General features: G+C 45.1%; 1 protein-coding gene across 2 annotated transcripts in view; it reads right to left on the bottom strand.

Moving 5' to 3' along the window:
- The window catches only part of thsd7ba (thrombospondin, type I, domain containing 7Ba), a 1,218,118-nt gene that overhangs the window by 171,227 nt on the left and 1,025,252 nt on the right, over positions 1 to 21,639 (bottom strand). For both annotated transcript variants that reach the window (XM_085986643.1, XM_085986644.1), the window contains exons 17-18: positions 10,381 to 10,514; positions 8,486 to 8,639 (exon numbers count right to left, since the gene is read on the bottom strand). In XM_085986643.1, the coding sequence (XP_085842769.1) occupies positions 8,486 to 8,639; positions 10,381 to 10,514 (288 nt within the window). The remainder of the gene's footprint in view (positions 1 to 8,485; positions 8,640 to 10,380; positions 10,515 to 21,639) is intronic.

Raw genomic sequence — 21,639 nt, 5'->3', positions numbered from 1 at the left:
CTCAAGTACAAGGGGCGCCGACTTGAGCGTATCTGGCACAAAACTGGTTCAGCAATTCATCACTGGGTCTGGCTGGACCATATAAAGCACTATTGGGCCTCACTATCCTCTGTCAAAGCCATCCACTACTTCAGTATCATCCTGGAGAGAAAGATAATCCCAGGCTTCCTTTCTCTGCTATCAATCATCTTATTAAACCCCTCTCTCTGCTGCCTCCATCCTCATCTCCAACAACTGCTGTGAGGAGCTCATAGACTACTTTGTCACCAAGGTTGAGTCCACCCATTCAGATGTCTCCTTGTTTCCCTTCCTTTCCTCTTTCCACTAAGACTAACCTCCCTTGTGTGATGAAATATATGCCTTCATCAGCCCCTGTGTTTTACCTGCTTTGTATTGAGTGTACCGCCCCCTTTTTCCTATTGTGTGTATTGGCTACGCCCCTGTCTTTTGTCATATAAAGGTCTCAAGAGCTGTATGAGTCATTCTATCAGACGAACCCGATGTGGAAAGACCTGCAATGTTCTTAGTGATTAAAAGCCTTCAGTTGAATCCTTTAAACTCCTTGTCTTTGAGTTATTGATGGCACATCAATTTTAATCACTAAAACACCAAGATGGATCGACTCCTGAAACCAGAGTGCTTGGATCTGGACCCCCATGCCTCAGACGCACCCACACAGTTCGGACACTGGTTCCAATGCTTCGAATTTTTCATCGCAAACTCATCCACCGCCATAGCAGCCGCAACCGCCACCGGAGACGTGAAACTGGGAATCCTGCGAAACTGGGTGAGCCATCGGATCTCCCCTCTCATCCAAGATGCCACCAGCTACGGGGATGCCTGCACCATTCTGAAGGCCCACTACGTGCGGCCAATAAACGAGGCGTACGCCAGGCATCTTCTGACTACCCGCACGCAGCGGCATGGTGAGTCACTAGAGGACTTCATGCTAAGCCTAAAAGTACTACGCAGAGACTGTAACTGTAAGGCCATGTCTGCCATCGTGTACACGGAGGAGCTGATCCGAGACTCCTTTATTGCGGGCCTCAGTTCAAATTACATTCGGCAGAAACTGTTTGAAAAGGAGGGACTGGACTTAAAACAGGCTATGGGCATAGCGCGATCGCTGGATATGGCCCAGAGGAACTCTGAATCCTGTTCCTCAGGCCACGCGGCCCACTCCGCCTCATGCGCGCCATCTTGGAAGCCATCTTCACCTCCCAGGTCTCAGGCCAGCCCAGCACCATCGGAGCCCCAGCCCCCACCCAGGAGCCCCACTACTGCCGCGATGCATCGGGGCCCGAAATGCTACTTCTGCGGCCAGGACAAACACTCCAGGCATCTGTGCCCAGCGAAGGGCACCACCTGTTTTAAATGCGGGAAGAAAGGACATTTCAGCAAAGTCTGCAGAGGGAACCCCGCCTCCAACTCCACCACCGCCGCGTGCGCGCCATGGGGGCGGCCATCTTGGACGCCATCTTGTCCACCCTCATGGAGTCCACCATCTTGCCCCGACTACACGGACCTCCAGGACCCACTGGTGGCCTCGATCACAGTGGATCAATCCAGGCCGCATCCATTGTCTAAATCGATGATGGACATAGAGGTAAACGGGAACAAGGTTAAATGCTTGATTGACTGCGGGAGCACCGAAAGCTTTATTCATCCTAGCCTGGTAAAACGACTTTCACTAACGATAGTCCCCACACAGGGCAAAATCGCCATGGCTGATAAGACTCATACCTCAAAAATTACAGGTTTCTGCGCGGTTATGTTGTCGGTAAAAGGCACTGATTACAGAGATTTTAAACTATTGATAATGCCAGATCTCTGCGTGAGCGTGATCTTGGGTCTGGACTTCCAGTGCCACCACCAAAGTATCACGCTTACCTACGGTGGGTCCCAGCCGCCCCTCACAGTGTGCGGCCTGGCTACCCTGAAGGTCAAGCCGCCCTCTCTGTTCGCCAACCTCGCACCCAACTGTCGACCCATAGCGACCAAGAGTAGGTGGTACAGCTGGGAGGATAGACGGTTCATTGCGTCGGAAGTAGAAAGACTCAAGCGGGAGGGTATCATCGAATGCAGTACCAGCCCGTGGCGTGCCCAGGTAGTAGTAGTTAAGGGTAGCGAAAAGAAGCGGATGGTGATAGATTATAGCCAGACGGTTAATCTATACACCCAGCTAGACGTCTACCCTCTGCCCCGCATAGCGGATATGGTTAACCAAATTGCGCAATACCGGGTGTTTTCCACCATCGACCTAAAATCGGCATACCACCAGCTCCCCATTAGGCCGGAGGACCGTCCATACACCGCCTTCGAGGCGAACGGACGCCTCTACCACTTCCTCAGAGTCCCCTTTGGGGTAACGAATGGGGTCTCGGTCTTCCAGCGGGAGATGGACCGCATGGTCGATGAGAACCAGTTAACAGCCACCTACCCATACCAAGACAACGTCACCATCTGCGGCCACGACCAGCAAGACCACGACTCGAACCACTCGAGATTTCTGAAAACCGCCCTCAGACTCAATCTCACCTACAACGAGGATAAGTGTGTCTTTAGCACCATGCGCCTCTGTATCCTGGGCTGCGTGGTGGAAAACGGGGAAATCGGTCCGGACCCCGACCGATTGCGCCCCCTACAGGAGCTACCCCTACCAAACACTCCCAAGGCCCTGAAAAGGTGCCTGGGGTTCTTCTCCTATTACGCCCAATGGGTCCCCAATTATTCCGACAAGGCCCGTCCCCTCCTGAAATCAACGTCCTTCCCGCTCACGGCCGAGGCCCACGCCGCCTTCAACAGCATTAAACACGACATTGAGAAGGCTGCGCTGCAGGCAGTGGATGAAAACATCCCTTTCCAGGTCGAAAGCGATGCGTCCGACTTCGCTTTAGCAGCCACCCTCAACCAGGATGGGCGGCCCGTAGCCTTTTTCTCAAGAACCCTCCAAGGGCCCGAGATCAGGCACTCCTCGGTAGAGAAGGAGGCCCAGGCCATAGTGGAGGCAGTGCGGCACTGGAGGCACTACCTGGCCGGCAAACGCTTCACCCTGCTTACCGACCAGCGGTCGGTAGCCTTCATGTTTAACAACAAACAGAGGGGGAAGATCAAGAACGACAAAATTCTCAGGTGGCGGATCAAACTCTCCACATTTGAGTACGACATAATATATAGGCCAGGGGCCCTCAACGAATCCCCCGATGCCCTATCACGAGGGATGTGTGCCAGCATCCAGGGGGGACAGGCTACAGGGCCTCCACAATGGCCTCTGCCACCCGGGGGTCACCCGGCTATTTCACTTTATAAAATCCCGTAACCTGCCCTATTCCATCGAGGAGGTCCGGTCTATGACCAGGGGCTGCCGCACCTGTGCGGAATGCAAGCCCCGTTTTTACAGGCCCGACCGAGCCCACCTGATCAAAGCTACACGGCCATTCGAGCGCCTGAGCTTAGATTTCAAGGGACCACTCCCCTCCACCGACCGCAATGTGTACTTTCTCAACATTGTGGACGAGTACTCCCGCTTCCCATTCGCCCACCCCTGCCCAGACATGACCAGTGCCACGGTCATCAAGTGCCTCAGCAACCTGTTTTGCACGTTCGGCATGCCTAACTACATCCACACTGACAGGGGGGCGTCGTTCATGAGCGACGAACTGCGCCAATACCTGCTGTCGAAGGGGATAGCCACGAGTCGGACCATTAGTTATAACCCCCGGGGTAATGGGCAAGTGGAGAGGGAGAACGCGACAGTGTGGAAGGCGGTCACCTTAGCACTAAGGTCTAAAGGCCTCCCCACCTCCCGCTGGCAAGAGGTCCTCCCAGACGTACTCCACTCGATAAGGTCGCTACTGTGTACTGCTACTAACGCCACTCCTCACGAGAAGATGTTTGTTTTTCCCCGCAAATCAACCTCAGGAGTATCCCTACCCTCGTGGCTCTCCACCCCAGGGACAGTCCTATTACGGAAGCATGTGAGGGGCCACAAAATGGATCCCCTCGTGGAGGCAGTACACCTACTCCACGCAAACCCACAGTACGCGTACGTCAAGCACGCCGATGGGCGTGAGGACACCGTGTCCATAAAGGACCTCGCCTCGGCAGGAAGCGACGACGACCCATCACCACCACCCCCAGAAGAACCTCCACCATCCCCAGGCTCACCACCCCCAGAAGTACCTGCAACACCCCCAACACATGGGTATGCTCAAGAGGGCACCACGGACTCCCGGTCGGAACCCGAGGTACTGTTGCGACGTTCAGGAAGGACTATCACACCCCCGGACAGACTAAATCTGTAGAAGGGGTGAATGTGATGAAATATATGCCTTCATCAGCCCCTGTGTTTTACCTACTTTGTATTGTGTGTACCGCCCCCTTTTTCCTATTGTGTGTATTGGCTACGCCGCTGTCTTTTGTCATATAAAGGTCTCAAGAGCTGTATGAGTCATTCTATCAGACGAACCCGATGTGGAAAGACCTGCAATGTTCTTAGTGATTAAAAGCCTTCAGTTGAATCCTTTAAACTCCTTGTCTTTGAGTTATTGATGGCACATCACCTTGCACCCCACCTCCCCCAGGCTCCCCCTTCCCTAGCCCTGAACTTATGTCTCTCTCTTTAGTTTCTATCCCATCTCTCCCTGAACCCTCTCCAAGCTCAGCTCTTCCATATCACCTACCTCCTTTTCATTTGATCCCATTGCCACTGCTTACCACTCTAATTCCTTTTCTGGCTCCCATGCTAGCTGACATTATATATGTTTCCTTCTCCTCGAGCATTGTGCCCCACCCTTTCAAAACCATTGTCATCACATCTTTCTCAAAGAATCCACATTCAATCCCTTTGTCCTCGCAAATTACTGCTCCAACTCCAATCTCCCTTTCCTCTCCAAAGTTCTTGAGCATGTTGTCAACTCCTAAATCCGCCCCATCTTTCCCACAACTCCCTGTTTGAATCTTTCCAATAAGGTTTCCGTCCTGCCTCAGCACTGAAACGGCCATAATAAAAGTTACAAATGATATCCTCTGTGACAATGGCAGATTTCCCTTCTCGACCTCGCTACAGCCTTTGACACAGTCAACCGCACCATCCTCTTCCAACGTCTCCTCCATTGTCGAGCTCAGAGGATTGCCTTCGCTTTGTTCCACTCAGCTATCCAATTGTAGCCCAGAGCATCTTCAGCAATGGCTTTTCTTCCTGCCCCTGCACCACTATCTCCAGCATTCCCCAAAGATCTACCTTGATCCCTTCTATTCTACATGCCCTTTGGCTACATCAGCCACAGACATAGGGTCAACTTTCACATTTATGCTAATGATATCCAGCTTTGCCTCTCCATAAACTCTGTCGATCCCTCCACTGCCCGTGTTCTCCGATTTCTTGTTTGGCATCCAGTCTTAGAGGAGCTGCAATTTCCTCTAAATAAACATTGGCGCCTGCCACAAACGCCATACCTTTGCCACCGATTCCACCCCCCTCACCAGCTACTGTCTCAGGCCAACCCACATTGTTCGCAACCTTGGCATCCTATCTGAATGAGCTAAATTTCCAATCCCATATCCTCTCCATTGCACAGAGCGCATACTTTCGCCTCTGTAACATTGCCCGCTTCTATCCCCGATTCAGCACATGTGCTGCTAAAACCTCATTCATATCTTTGTCATCTCCAGAGTCGATTACTCCAGTGCTCGGCCTCCCATCCTGCACCATCCATAAACATCAGTTCATCCAAAACTCTGCTGCCAATACATTATTCCACTTACTCATCACCCCTTGGGCTCCTGGGCCCCAATGCCTTAACTTTGATATTCTTATCCTTGTATTTAAATTGTTTCTTGGCCTCACCCTCCCTAACATTTTAATCCCCTCCCAACTCTCTGTCCCTGACTCTGGTCTCTTGTGCATCCACCATCCCATTGCCACACCTTTGGTGGCCATGACTTCAGCAGCTTAATCCCCATGCTTTTGCATTCCATTTCTAACCCCCTCCACCACTCCATTTCACTCTCCTTCTTTAAGACCCTACTTAAAACCCATCTCTTTGACCAATCTTTTGGCTACCTGTCCTATTATCTCCTTTGGCTTGGTGTCTATTTTTATCTTGTGCCTCCATGAAGCACCTTGGGACATTTTTTCTAAGTTAAAAGGTGCCAGTTGTTATTATTAACCTGAATTTTTGTCTTTAAACCTCACACTTGGTATTTTAATTATTTTCTGCTATAATCCTGCACTTTACCAATCTAAATATTTCATATAGCCACAAATTATTTTGTTATGAATCATTGACTATCAGTGCAGAGATTCTTACTTTCACAGGCACAGAAAAAAGTTTGGGTGAAAACATTCTGGTGTTGTGTACAAATCCTGGAGAATTTAAATATATAAAGTAAATTTTAATGAGAGATTGATGCAACTGTATTTTGTTACCCACCATTTGGTGGATTGTACTGGAGATAAATGACAGCAGGAAGTGACCAAAAGGAAGGTGCCTGCTCCACTTGTAATTTTATTTAGAAGATTGTGTTTACATAATTTAATATCTCTATAACTGTATATTTTTGGGGTGGGAAAATAAAATAAATAATGAAATAATAACTGCCTTTGTAGAGGTGCTCTTATGTGCATCAACTTTTTTTTATAATGTGTTTTCTATAACCTGGAAAATATAACATGGTGGGTACTCATAACATGAACTTGGCCCCATTTTATACAGCTTCCTTCTCCAGCATCATAGCAGAGATGCAGGCTGGGATATGAATGTTTCATAGATGCCACAGAGATGCCCAGCCTCATGTACTTAGAGAGAGGATTACTGCATTTACATAACTACTATTGTGTTATGTTTTTCTTAAGGAAATGGGCATCTAGCAATGAACTGCTGCAAACTCATTCTTCAATTAACACATTGACTTGGTCTTTTGGGTGGAATTTGTGCTATATATTGCTACTGCACTTGATCATCATAAAAACAGCAAACGTAGCTTGTTAGGGAAGTTTGTTTCTAGATGTTACTGCAGAGAATTGACAAACTCAGTTGAAAGACAGGACATCATTAACTATGTGATATGCATTGAATGAAAAGTTCATTCTTATTAAAAGTTGTTAAATGTGTCTGTTTGCTAGTTATTTTTTGACCTCAGTATACTTAAATTATAATTAACAACTGAAGAATAATTTCCTAAAAATGTCAAACTATATCTCATTGACTTTAACTAGCCTGCTATGCAGCAGTGCAGTCTGCTTGTAGATAAGATTTTGAACTGTGTCTGCTAAAACACGGAAGTGGAAGCGACTGCTCTTCCTGACTAAGGTTAACTCATTAAGGCAGATGGGGCTCAGTAATTAAGCACAGCAATCAACAGTTACCGAAAGCAATCTGCTACTCTGTGGGTAGCTACAAATGGCAAACAGACAATAATTAAGAAGACAATAGAATTCAACAGGATTTAAAATTGCTCCAGTCAGCTACTCACGATATATTAACATATTGGTATTTTAGTCACTCCCAGCTACAATTACAAGACAGCAGATTGAAACAGAACTGAACATAATAAGATGCTTAAGTATTGTCTCGTCTTAGAGACCATTTAAAAGCTACAGCACCTCATAGTTAGCCACTAATTAATTTAGCAAGGAACTAAAATGTCAACCTCTGAATAAATAACATTGTTTTAAATTGTTAACATTTTTGCAGTATAGGATTAGTTTCAGATTTTTGTACTTACACAGCAGATTTTAGCTTTTCAGCTCAGTGTTCCAGCCAATTACAGATTCAGAACTCAAATGTTAAAAGTGGAAGTCAGCGGTGTGATGACTCACCTGCACTGTACTGGTTTCAATATCCAGCTTAAATAACTTAAAATGAATGACACAAAAGGACATAATTCTATCAAATGCCATTGTCTCCAGCTCCCAATTAAGAGGAACATTTAATCACAGGCCAATGTTGCAGCACTGTATATTTAACTTTATAATTTCAAGGAATAAATATACTCAGAGCATATTTTGTGCTACCAAATTGTCATACTTTTATTAAGTTAATTAATGTTTTTCAAAGGCACCTAATTTGAATTTGTCACATGCAAACACATTAACAACATCCTCAAACAATTAGACGGGACTATTAAACAGGAATGCTGTTTCAGAGACTCAATAATAAAACAATCAACAAGACTTAGTGAAATTCAGTTATTTTGATTTGGATATGACTGTTTGCTAAGCTGAATGTCTTGATGTGACAGCTTATTTAGGTGCAAGCTGTTTAACTGGCTGAAAGCATGAATATATACACTGAGTATACACATTTACAATTTATTGGACAGCATCTATTTCAACTAGCGACACTGTGACTAAATGTTTCTTATATATAAATCTCACTGATTTCATTTTCTTTCTTACACATTCTGAGTACATGAATGACTGTCATGTTTGAAACATGAGATTTTCTGAATTTATCAGGTGCATTTAAAACAAAATACCCACTTTTGGACAAATACTCCAGTGGCCCCAGTCAGACATTACACAGGCACTTGGGCAGGGGAGGGAACACTGACGGGCTCCAACTGGCATCTCATCGTAATCACACAATGCATCATCCACTTTCTCTCCAGGACCATCAGCTGTGTTATTCACACATCTAAGGAGACAAAACAAGCATCTATTATTGTGAAAAATAACTGGAGCTTTCCAGCTAGCAAGGAATATGAAATGAAATAGACTCCTCTTTCCAGTGCACAATCAGCTGTTTTACCATTCCAACACTGCAATATTTTATCATCCATCACCTTAAAGATAAATAGCCCACCGAGCAATTGTATTTGTGACTAAGTTTCCTGTTCTGACTTTTAGAATGAAAAAGGACTGCAGGAGTTCATAATCTCAGCTGAGTTGCTGGTGAGACAGAGAGAGTGTGTCACGCGTAGTTGAAGCACGCTGTGCCTGCAACAAAAAGGTCTGGGCTTTGGCATTGCTCAGGAGGTGGCCCTAGCTGCTTTGGAGGCAGAACTACACCACGATAATCTAGAGCAGAGGACTCCTCAGTGTCTGCTGTCAGGAGCATCAGAGCACATCTTGTTGCTCGTCTCTTCCGTATAATACAGTCTAGCTTTGACACTCGTGCCTTAGATCCTTCACCCCCACCATCAAATAAAGCAACATTCCGTAAATACACTATCTATCCTACAGCATAACAATTCAACCTTCTTTGCCCCTACATGACTGTACCAATAAACATTACCTGACCGAATAAGTCAGCACCAAATAAGTGCACACTTTACTTTATGACTCTAACATATCGTAACACTCCAACGGCAAATAGATGCAATCCTGAAGAACTGGTAATGAGAAGATACCTAAAATCTATCTAGTGCTTCCAATATCTACTTGAAAGGGCCACACTTGATTAGCTTTAGAGAAAGAGACAAAGGATGCAAGGCAGGTTAAATAGATGAACCAAATTTACAACAGTGCAAGGGAATTACTGAGACTGAACACTGGGATCAAGTCTGGAAAATGGACACAAGAAGCAATGAGAGAGAAAGGGATATGCAAGGCATTGAGCAGAGGTTCAGTGCGGTGGAATAGACATCATTTTAAGTCAGTGCAGAACCAGAGTCTGAAGTGGCTAGAGATTCTCATGCCGTTATTGCAGCTACTAAAACTCCTTTGAAAGGAGCAGAGAGACAAAATGAGTTTGCCCTGGCACAGCCAAAAGTGTATGAGGGTGGAGGTGTCCAGACTCATTCTGGGAGACTGTGTCACCAAAAGACTTTAAAAAGTGGTTATTTCCAAGCACAAAAGAAATATTATGTAGAATTATAAGTGCAGTGATCAGAAAATATGCAAGGGTAAGCATAAAGTATGGCAATGTACTTAGAAATAATGTAGAAATAAGATCCTTTGATAACAGCATTACACTTTAGAATGTTGGAAGGAAACTTTTGTACATGAGCAGGTAGTAGTAGATAAATGTATTTGCTTAATATTCCTGAAAAAGGAACAGACACATAGCATATCCTTGTAACCAGGATTAGAATAATACATGTTGTTATAGCAATTCAGGGGCCAAAGGAGATATTTGAATCAAAAAGGATTGCAGCTGCAGAGTATAGAATGCTTTCACCTTTTGTTATTAAAACTCACTCATTCGTTACTCCAAGAGTCTGAGTCTGATTAAAAGAACCCACAACACACAATTAGAATGTAGTACAAATACAGAGACCCTTTTAGTTCCTCAAAAACTGGTGTTCATCGTAACAAAAGAACTGGGATACTGCAGCATTATGTTTAAAGATAAGATGGAAGGGACTTAAAGTCACCAGGCTCCTAGATATTCTAGGACACTTGGAACTTCTTCAATTTAACTTTCTTCTACTCACCTCACTTTCCTGCTCTGTACACCTTCTCCACAGCTGTGCATTGACTCTCTGTTGTTGATTCTGCAAACAGACCAAGGTTCCGCTATCCAGCTATGTTTACTGCAATCTTTGTAACAGGGAACTCTGTCATACACCTGGGAATTAAATCAACAAAAAGAACTCAATTATCATCTTCTCAACTGCATGTGTGATGATGATTTTTATATATCGAATAACAAGTTGAATTTTCCATCACATTGGGGGGAATTTTAACCCCCAAAATGGGTGGGTTGGGGTTGGGAGGGAGGTTAAAGTGTTAAAAAAACTGAATCCCTACCCCAACCCGCTCACTTCCAGTTTTAACAGAGGCAGGATTGGGGGCGGGCAGCCAACTTGCTCCCAGGAGGCGGGTCACCCATTTAAATATTATAATCTGCATCCCAGAGCAATAAAAGAGATAGCCATGGAAGCATTGGTTGTCATCTTCCAAAATTCTATAGATTATGGAACAGTTCCTGCAGATTGGAGGGTGGCAAATGTAACCCCACTATTTAAAAAAGGAGGGAGAGAAAACCGGGAACTACAGACCGGTTAGCCTAACATCAGTAGTAGGGAAAATGCTAGAGTCTATTATAAAGGATGTAATAACAGGACACTTAGAAAATATCAATGGGATTAGACAAAGTCAACGTGGATTTATGAAAGGGAAATCGTGTTTGACAAACCTACTGAAGTTTTTTGAGGATGTAACTGGTAGAATAGATAAGGGAGAACCAGTGGATGTGGTGTATTTGGATTTTCAGAAGGCCTTTGATAAAGTCCCACATAAGAGGTTAGTGTGCAAAATTAAAGCACATGGGATTGGGGGTAATATACTGGCATGGATTGAAAATTGGTTAACAGACAGGAAACAGAGAGTAGGAATAAATGGGTCTTTTTCGGGGTGGCAGGCGGTAACTAGTGGGGTATCACAAGGATCAGTGCTTGGGCCCCAGCTATTCACAATATGTATCAATGATTTGGATGAGGGAACCAAATGTAATATTTCCAAGTTTGCCGATGACACGAAACTAGGTGGGATTGTGAGTTGTGAGGAGGATGCAAAGAGGCTTCAAGGCAATTTAGACAAGTTGAGTGAGTGGGCAAATACATGGCAGATGCAGTATAACGTGGATAAATGTGAAGTTATCCAATTTGGTAGGAAAAACAGAAAGGCAGAGTATTATTTAAATAATGATAGATTGGGAAATGTTGATGTACAAAGGGACCTGGGTGTCCTTGTACACCAGTCACTGAAAGCAAACATGCAGGTGCAGCAAGCAGTTAGGAAGGCAAATGGTATGTTGGCCTTCATTGCAAGAGGATTTGAGTACAGAAGCAAGGATGTCTTACTACAGTTATACAGGGCCTTGGTGAGACCACACCTTGAGTACTGTGTGCAGTTTTGGTCTCCTTACCTAAGAAAGAATGTACTTGCCATAGAGGGAGTGCAGCGAAGGTTCACCAGACTGATTCCTGGGATGGCAGGACTGTTGTATGAGGAGAGATTGAGTCGACTAGGCCTGTATTCACTAGAGTTTAGAAGAATGAGAATGGATCTCATTGAAGCATATAAAATTCTGACAGGGCTAGGCAGACTGGATGCAGGGAGGATGTTTCCCCTGGCTGGGGGGTCTAGAACGAGGGGTCACAGTCTCAGGATACAGGGTAGGACATTTAGGATTGAGATGAGGAGAAATTTCTTCACTCAGAGGGTGGTGAACCTATGGAATTCTCTACCACAGAAGGCTGTGGAGGCCAAGTTGCTGAATATATTTAAGAAGGAAATAGATAGATTTTTAGAGGCAAAAGGTGTCAAGGGGTATGGGGAGAGAGCAGGAATATGGTATTAAGATAGAGGATCAGCCATGATCTTATTGAATGGCAGAGCAGGCTCGAAGGGCCGAATGGCCTACTCCTGCTCCTATTTTTCTATGTTTCTATAATAAGGCTGCGTGTCTCAGATTTAACCATTTTAAATTTAACCCTGGGCAGGTGGGCTGGTTTCTCAGGCCTTGGGGAACTTGCCAGCTAAAGTAAAGTGAGGATTGCTGGATCCAGGAGATAAGTGCCTTTACACTTACCTGCTGGATTCAGTTTCCCTGCCTCATGCACCCACCGCGATCAGACACTGCCCCCACCGCCCCCTCCCCCGAGGCCCCCGACCCCCCCCGAGGCCTCCGACCCCCCCCCCACGAGGCTTCCGATCACTCCCACGAGGCCTCCGATCACTCCCACGAGGCCTCCGACACACCCCACGAGGCCTCCGATCACTCCCACGAGGCCTCCGACACACCCCACGAGACCTCCGATCCCCCCCACGAGGCCTCCGATCCAACCGCCCCCCCACCCCGGCCCCTGATCGCCTTCCCGGACTCCCTCCTCCAGCCCCATGCTTCCCCATAGGTCTAATGGTCTAATCCTGGGATTCCATGGGGTAGATACAGAGACACTATCTAATCTGGTGGGGGAATCCAGAAAAAGGAGCACAATCTTAAAATTAGAGCACGGCCACTTAAGAGTAAAATCAGGAAGTAATTGTTCACATAACAGGTACGGGAAATCTAGAACTCTGTCCCCAAAAAGGCTGTTGATGCAGGGTAAATTGACATTTTCTAGATTGAGATTGATAGATTTTTACAGGTAAGGGTATCAAGGGATAGGGAGCAAAGCTGTATAAATGGTGTTGAGGTACAGATCAGCTGTGATCAAATTTAATGGCAGAGCAAGCTCAAATGGGCTCAAAATCTTGTTTGTAGAAGAAAAAATTAAGGTTGTTACATAACATGAGAAATCATAATGGCCGAGATTTTCCCGCGGGTGGGGGGCGGGGAAGGGGGTTCAGCGGGCGCAATCGGTGGCGGGTCGGGTGGGAAAGTGTTTTTTTTCCCCAGCGGGTCAGAACCCCGCTGTGAACCCGCCGCCACACGCCTTTACCAAATGTCGGGTCTTTCAGCACTGAGCAGACCCAACATGCAGCAGTGGGGGAGTAAAAGCTCCCACCCTACAGAGATATCTTCCCTCAGCCACAAGCTCTTCCTCACTGAATTTCCACAACAGATTCAGAATGCTGCAAGTCTTTACACAAGTCTCCATCCAGTCTGATCTCATTACCTCTCCCACCATTGACAGATCGCTTCTGTCATCTCTACTTCACCTGCCATCTATTCCATCAGCATGGGTGCCCTTTATACTCTCTCACCTTGGTCCTCAGAATCCCACCACGATGAACCTCAACACCAGCATCACCAGGCTCACCAGCAGCACCAACAACAACACCAACCTTCTCCGCAATCAACTGATGCTGCACAGGACACAGGGCATCAGCACCCGACCACATTGCTGCCTGAGACGCCAGGGATGGCCTCGCCATGGCCAGATTTACTTCACTTGATACTGTGCACCCTGGCTGCCACATGATGCGCCAGGTTGGCACCACCCCACACCAGCACCATAAAGCATCCCTACAATGCCCAAGCCATTCATTTCACAGTCATCAGCATTGCGGGGGGACCGTTATGTCTCACCATTCACTGCAACTCAATCCTGTAAGCCACTTCCAAAGGTTCACACAAATCTGTCCAAGAACGCAAAGTGTTGAAAATAAAGATTTCAATGTTTCACAGCACATTAACAGAATCTTTACATGAATATTGGCTAAAACACCCTTGTGTGTTGTTAGTTGGTATGATTGCACATGGATTAGGGTGAGTGTGAGGGGTGGCTTGTGAGATGGAGAAGTGATAATGTAGATAGAGAGAGGGATGGGAGGACGTGCAAGGTAAGTTGGAGTGAGTAAGGATGTGCAGGAGTAGGGCAGGGAAGGCAGAGTGTTAGGATGTCATGAGTGGCACAGCAGGATGAGGTTGAGTGTGGCTTTGCAGTAACATTTCATGATCTACTGAGATCATTGAAAGGTTTGCGCCACTGCAGCCTGGTCCTCCTGACCACATCCCTGCTTGTGTCCTCCTGTACAATGTGCTCCCAGGCAGAGAAGGCTGAGGGGGGACCTGATTGAGGTGTACAAAATTATGAGGGGCATAGATCGGGTGGATAGAAAGGAACTTTTCCCCTTAGTAGAGGGGTCAATAACCAGGGGGCATAGTTTCAAGGTAAGGGGCAGGAGGTTTAGAGGGGATTTGAGGAAAACCTTTTTCACCCAGAGGGTGATTGGAATCTGGAACTCACTGCCTGAAAGGGTGGTAGAGGCAGGAACCCTCACGACATTCAAGAAGCATTTAGATGAGCACTTGAAACGCCATAGCATACAAGGCTACGGACCAAGTGCTGGAAAATGGGATTAGAATAGACAGGGCTTGATGGCCGGCGCGGACACAATGGACCGAAGGGCCTCTTTCTGTGCTGTATAACTCTATAACTCTAGGCTGCATTGGTCTCCTGGGGAGGTGTCTTCCACCCATGGGAAGGGAAGAGAACTGCCCTGCGTGCTGTGGCTCCCACCATAAGCATATGGAGGGAGTCATGGGAGAGCCTGGATGCAGCCCTGTGCCTCTGTGCAGTGCTTGTCAGCGTTTGCAGCACCTCAATGCTGTAGAACACTGATAGCACAAATGTCAAAATAAATTTGGCCATGGTCCCTTTAAGGAAACCAGCTGATGACACGTCATCAAATGATGTCACCAGACCTGCTTCCTCTAATTGGCCGGGAAATGCGCTGGGCGGGCTTAACAAGCCCAAGCAAGGTAAATTCATTTCAGACAACGGGCTAGAGCCAGCATTGGGGTCATGATGAGCCAGCAGCGGGGTCGTGACCCTCCACCGACATCGCCTGCCATGGACCCGCCGAGGTTAGCAAAATTGCTTGTAATCTATAGCCTTTAACATCAGCATAATATAACTTTAAATGAAGTAAAGGAAATTAGGTGAGGTTTAAGTACACCAGGCCCATCACAGATGATTCAGTCCCCATACTAAAATGGTTTGCTGTATGTTAAGTTCTGCATAACCATCTTGCTTTCTATTCATTCTTATAAAAGTACAACTAACTCACAGAAAGAAAGAGAATGATTTACATGTAACAATGCCTTAGTACAATTCTTAGAAATGTTTCAAAGTTTTCTCCACATAATGAATTAGTTTAAAGTACAGTCACTGTTATATAGACAAACACGGCAGCCATTTTCCCCAAAGCAAAATACCAGAAACAGTAATGAGATGAATGATCAGGTTTTTGCTGGTGTTAGCGGAGGGAGGAATATGGGTCAGGGTACTGGGAAAATTCCTTGCTCTTTGTTGAAATAATGCCATGGTGTCTATAATGTCCAACCAAACAAGCAGAACAGATGGATAGGGCCAATGTTTAAGATCCCAGACAAAGGACAACACCTCTGAAAATGTGGCACTCCCTTAATACTGCACTGTCAACCTCGCTTATGTGCTCAACAGCTGGCACGAATCTGCCCACTGAGTCAATCTGACACTGAAACGCAATGCATATTTAATTTATTATAAGCTGAACCTAGTTGTGCTTTTCCTTTGAATTCACATTTTCCAATTAAAACAATGACAAAGGGCCTGCCTGGTGGTGCACTGCATTGGTATTGGTACACTGATGCACTGCCCCATAGAATGGAAGGACACAGACTCTTCCTCATGAAGTCCTGGACAGTGAGTTGCCGATCTCACCTGGATGTCGAGGAGGAGGCACCAAGCAGAGTTGCTTCCGTTGAAGAAAGGAAAATATAAAGTCAAAAGATCACAGGTAATCAGCCTGGTTGAAAGCAGCAGCCCTCTTATTTTAGTAACGGGCAGGATTTTCATTGGGCCGTGGAGGCGGGATTGGAGGCATGTGGGGGGTTAAAATCCCGAAATTGGGGGGCACGAACCCATCCTGCCCCCAACCCACCTCCATGCCAGTTTCAAAGGAGGCAGGTACCCAACCCGCACCGGGACCCACCTCCCCGAGGTGGGAAGGGGATTAGTGCCAATTAACTGCCTGTTAACAGGTAGTTAACAGGCAGTTTTTAGCCTAATCCCTATTTTCATTGTTGAAATGTGGGATTCCCGACGGCTCCAAACCACGCCAAGTTAGCGAGGCGGGCCATCGGGATGAAGGGCTTGGAGGGGGTTGAGATGTCCGGTGTTCAGGTGAGTGATGGGTGTATGAGTGCAGAGGTAAGTGTGTTTGGTGTGTGTAAAGTGCTTAAAGAAGTTGTACTTACATTTACATACCTTTACAGCCTTCCTTCCTTCAGGTCTCTCATCTCACCGGCACAGAAAGCAGAATGGCCGCGATCTGTCAAAAGTTCCAGCATTCAGTTTTCTGTTCTGGAGAGATCTCTAAATCATCCAGACAAGAAGGAATTAACTTAGAGTACAGATTGTCAGTGTTTGACAGCTTCAAACAGCTGTCGAACGCTGATATTTCATCTGTCAAAAGGTCTTGACAGATGAAATGTCAATCTGTGATGTCACCTGTTGCCGCGTGGCCCTTAATTGGCCTGCTGAGCCCGCTGGGTGGGCTCAACAAGGTCAATCAAGTCAAAATCGCATGAGTTGGCTAGAACTCGATGGAGGCAGGACTACAACCCTGAAAGTTGTAGTCCCGCCTCCTACCCGACTCCTCAATGAAAATCCAGCCCAACAAGTCAGTGCCAAAGCACCGTAGGATATGTAATGAAGAACAAAGTAACCTCAACCTTCACAGCTGAAGCCAAAACTAAATTGTAACACACCTTCCTATGCTGTGTCAAATTTCTTCAAAATTTAAAATCGTCAGCTTTTACAATGCAATGAAATCAGGTTTTTTAAATATACTAATAATGTATCAAAAAGTTTGACCTTTCAGGAATTTTGCATTGATCATCCATTTAATGGAATTAAATAATTGACATATATTGATGCTTTAAGATTCTTTGAAAAAAATAGGATACAATATATTTGCTCTAATGATGGGAAATATTTTGGTGTGAAAAACTCCATTACACTAATGTGCCTTGGGATATTTTATTCATTAAAGGCACTTATAAATGCATGTTGTTGTTTTCCAACAGAAACTCTCTATTTGGTAGAGGTTCTGAAACAGTGCTTCCTTTTTCTTAACAGTAACGTATTGCTAGCTCACTTGATTTCATCTTAAATGAACAAAAAAATAGGAGGAACAAGGAGGCATGTGTATAAGTTATGTCAGCTAGAACTAGGTTAGATGTCAGGAGGTTTTTCTTTTCACAGGTGAGTCATAGACCTTTGAAATAAGTTGCTTGCTCAAACAGCGAGTACAGATTGGCTTCAAAAGGGAGCTGGACGAGTTCCTGGAGAAGGCCAATTTTTAAAAAATTCGTTCACGGGATGTGGACGACGCTGACAAGTTAGGGATGGGCATTTATTGCCCATCCCTAACTGCCCTTGAGAAGGTGGCGGTGAGCCACCTTCTTGAACCGCTGCAATCCATGTGGTGAGGGTAATCCCACAGTACTGCTCGGGAGGAAGTTCCAGGATTTTGACCCAGCGACGATGAAGGACCGGCGATATACTTCCAAGTCAGGATGGTGTATGACTTTGAAGGAAATTTGCATGTGGTGGTGGTCCCATGCGCCTGCTGCCCTTGTCCTTCTAGGTGGTCGAAGTCGCGGGTTTGGGAGGTGCTGCCGAAAAAGCCTTGGTGAGTTGCTGCAGTGCATCTTGTAGATGGTACACACTGCAGACACGGTACACTGATGGTGGAGGGAGTGAATATTTAAGGTGGTGGATGGGGTACCAATCAAATGGGCTGCTTTGTCCTGGATGGTGTCGAGCTTCTTGAGTGTTGTTGGAGCTGCACTCATCCAGGCAAGTGGAGAATATTCCATCACACCCTTACTTGTGCCTTGTAGATGGTGGGAAGGCTTTGGGGAGTCAGGAGGTGAGACACTCGCTGCAGAATTCCTAGCCTTTGACCTGCTCATGTTGCCACAGAATTTATGTGGCTGGTCCAGTTAAGTTTCTGGTCAATGGTGACCCCCAGGATATTGATCGTGAGAGATTCAGTGATGGTAATGCTGTTGAATGTCAAGGAGCAGTGGTTAGACTCTCGCTTGTTGGAGATAGTCATTGCCTGGCACTTGTGCGGCACAAATGTTACCTGCCACTTATCAGCCCAAGCCTGAACGTCATCCTGGTCTTGTTGCATGCGGGCATGGACTGCTTCATTATCTGAGGAGTTGTGAATGGCACTGAACAAAAAGAACTGTGTACAAAAAGCAGGTGGAATGTTGGGTGATGCTACTTCATGGTCGCAGTTATCTCCTGGATGTGCTTTGGCGTCAGAGAGGAATACCCCAATTTTTTTTTCCTGAATTGGCCAAGTTTTTTAAAATTATCTGTGTTTTTTTGCCTCTCCAGGAGATTACATGGCTGCTGCTGGGTAGGGAACATTGAAAGTCATGATGCTTAGTTGCAACATGACTGAACAGGACAGACTTGATGGGACAACTGGTCTTTGTCTTTCCATCTTTTCTGCATGCTCATATGTTTGTAAGTATGTGATTCTGCTATGTCTATTTAAATTTAGCCTATTCTGCACAGTGGTCAAGTGACTTAAATCGTTTAATTGTTTGATTATAAGGGAAGGATGTTAACACCAAAATAATTTTAAAAAGTAAGCATGCAACAACAATATAATAAATTAAGAAATATGCTGTAATTATATAAATTCTAGCTTGTAAGATTCAGTAATAGAAGGTGGCACAGAATTATGGTGGTAAATGTGTATTGTCAAAGCTACTCATGGTATTCAGTACACAGCACTGAAGGAATAAATCAGAATCAATTGAAAAAGGTTGTTTATCTTTCTTGTATAAATTGTGTTCTCAAAATGCTGGTAAAAAATAACGTGAAGCTGTTCAATAAAATTAAATTGTTTGTAGAATACTTCAAGTTGGCTCACGATTCTTCAGCAAAAGTTTACATATTTCTTTCATCTGGCAAGATGCTCCACTGGTAACAAATCATTAATCACTTGATTAACAGTAGCAATTAAGACTGTTTGCAAATTATTAGTCTTGACTGCAAGTAAAATGTCATTATACAACAGCACGGGGGAAAAAAACCTGACTGGCCAACAACATACGTCATTACAGGAAAGAAACTAACGCTCTTGAGTTGTGGTAATAATGAAATTCTTTGCAAGTGGAATGGGTGTAGGATTAATTGTAGTGCTTAGCAATTCACTGTACTGTTGATTGCCTGCTCATCATACTGTCAGTAACACACCAGTTATTACAAGTACTTGATCATACTATAGGCTTCAACAAACGTACTCCAGCAAGCACTAAACTGTGCACTGATCTGAATGCAAATTATATACTGTAGGCACATAAAATGTACCACATGACACGAGCAGCCATCAATCCCCCAAGCAAGTTAATTTATTTGCACAAAAAAATTGAGAAGTGCACTTCTAAGGAAGATCACAGACACATACTCCCATTGGTCTCAATATATCTGTATACCAATTTAATATCAACCCTGAATTAACTCAGACATCTTGCATGGTAATTGCATTTTTTGAGAGAACGGGAAGGACTCACTTCATTGCAACAGTGTATCACACAGGTACGTTGCTTACATTAAGGAAATGAAGGGCTCGCATTGCAATAAATAAATAAATTAAACATAAGCTTCACAAAACAAAGGTCTTATTCTTTTGTTTTTTACGGTCATCAGGATCTTCTGTCTGTTGCCAGGATCAATGACAGTTGTAGTATGTCACGTACGTGGGTGATGCACCTTGTTATATTTATAGCTAGTATTAGGCTAAGCCAACAGTTTGGATAAGTAATTGGTTGTCATGGTGATGGTTGTCGAGACTCCACTCAGGAAGGTCCCAGTGCTATTTTTGCAGAATGTTTAAGCATAGTTAATAAGACAGAGTTAAATTAGTAATTTCCTTCTCTAAAGGTAAAGTAAAGTGATTTATTTAGTAATGATACTGCAAAGAATAATTTAGCGAAATGTGTGCAGCTATTTTGTTGGCATGAATTCTGGGCTGGATACAAAATATTAAGATAATAATAGGGGAGAGATTCCACCAGTGCCTTTGCATTGCTGGAAGCACCACGAGGTGTGATTTTCACCATGACATCCGTCCCAAATTCAGGAGGAAGGGTCTAAGTATTGGAGGCAAACCCTGAGGACTGTAGTGGAACTACAAGGTGGCCCACCCAACAGAACTTCTGGAATCCCAAAGCACCACCTTGTTCTGCCATGGGAGGAAACAGGCAGGTCTGGCCAAAGGTACCAGGGGTTCCACAAGTAAAGGGTTATTGCTCCCTCACTTTTAGGTTCATATTGCAATGGCAATCGATTCCTTCTTAGATGGGCTCACATGTGGCACATGACAGCATGTTTGCCTGCTTTCTGCAGGCATAAACATTGCTGGCCACAATGTTGGCAATATCAGACAGGTTCCATTGAATGCAGAAATCCCTACCAGATATATCCCCAAAGTAATGCCAGGTTGAAAGAGGACAAGCAGAACCAGTGCTACCTATCCCATCAGATTTTAACGTAGCAGCAATCAAGGATCAGAAACCTGGCAGAGATGGGTTCTGGCCAATTTCCAGTCCCTCCATTCCAAGGACACTGGACTTCCACCCTAAAAGGAGGGTGCGAGTATGTGTGTGTGTGTCTTTGTGTGTGTGTGTTCAGTGTTAATTTACTGTCATGTGGAACACAGTAGTCGAAGGATTAAATATTATTTGGGTAATATGAATGCCGGCTTAACGTGTCAGTAAATCTTTTGTTTTAGTAGGCGAAAAAGATCAATTCCACCAGTTTCAGAGGAGGGGAAAATCCAATCAACTTTAATCACACGAGACATTCCAAATCATGATGTGGATTTTGTCACGTCTGGAGTCAAACTCGAACCACATCTTACTTTCCAGCAGCTACTGGAGCTCCGAGGTTGTTTTTCTCCCAATATCTATCATGCAGCAGGTGATTATCAATGTGCTGCATCCAGATGTACTTTGAAATTTGTATTAAAAAATTGCAAATCGTAAATGTCACATTTACTTTCACACCAGCGACAGTTGCTGGAATCTCTTAAAGTTCCAGTGGTATTTTTGCAGAACGTTGAAGCGTAGTTAATATAATAAAAATAACATTATTACTCAGCAGACCGAGAAATTCAAAAGCAGATGTCAATTACTACCAAGCCATCTTCCACCTATATAAAATCTGGAGTCTTAAACCCTGTGGGAACTATCTTGCACGCAGGCAACATTTAACCACCTGGTAAAA

Source organism: Somniosus microcephalus, chromosome 4 (genome assembly GCF_052327205.1).
Source record: "Somniosus microcephalus isolate GS21.2 chromosome 4, FLI_Smic_1.0, whole genome shotgun sequence".
Lineage (NCBI taxonomy): Eukaryota > Metazoa > Chordata > Chondrichthyes > Squaliformes > Somniosidae > Somniosus > Somniosus microcephalus.
The sequence above is the reverse complement of the archived record's forward strand: the minus strand, read 5'-3'. Positions and strand labels throughout refer to the sequence as shown.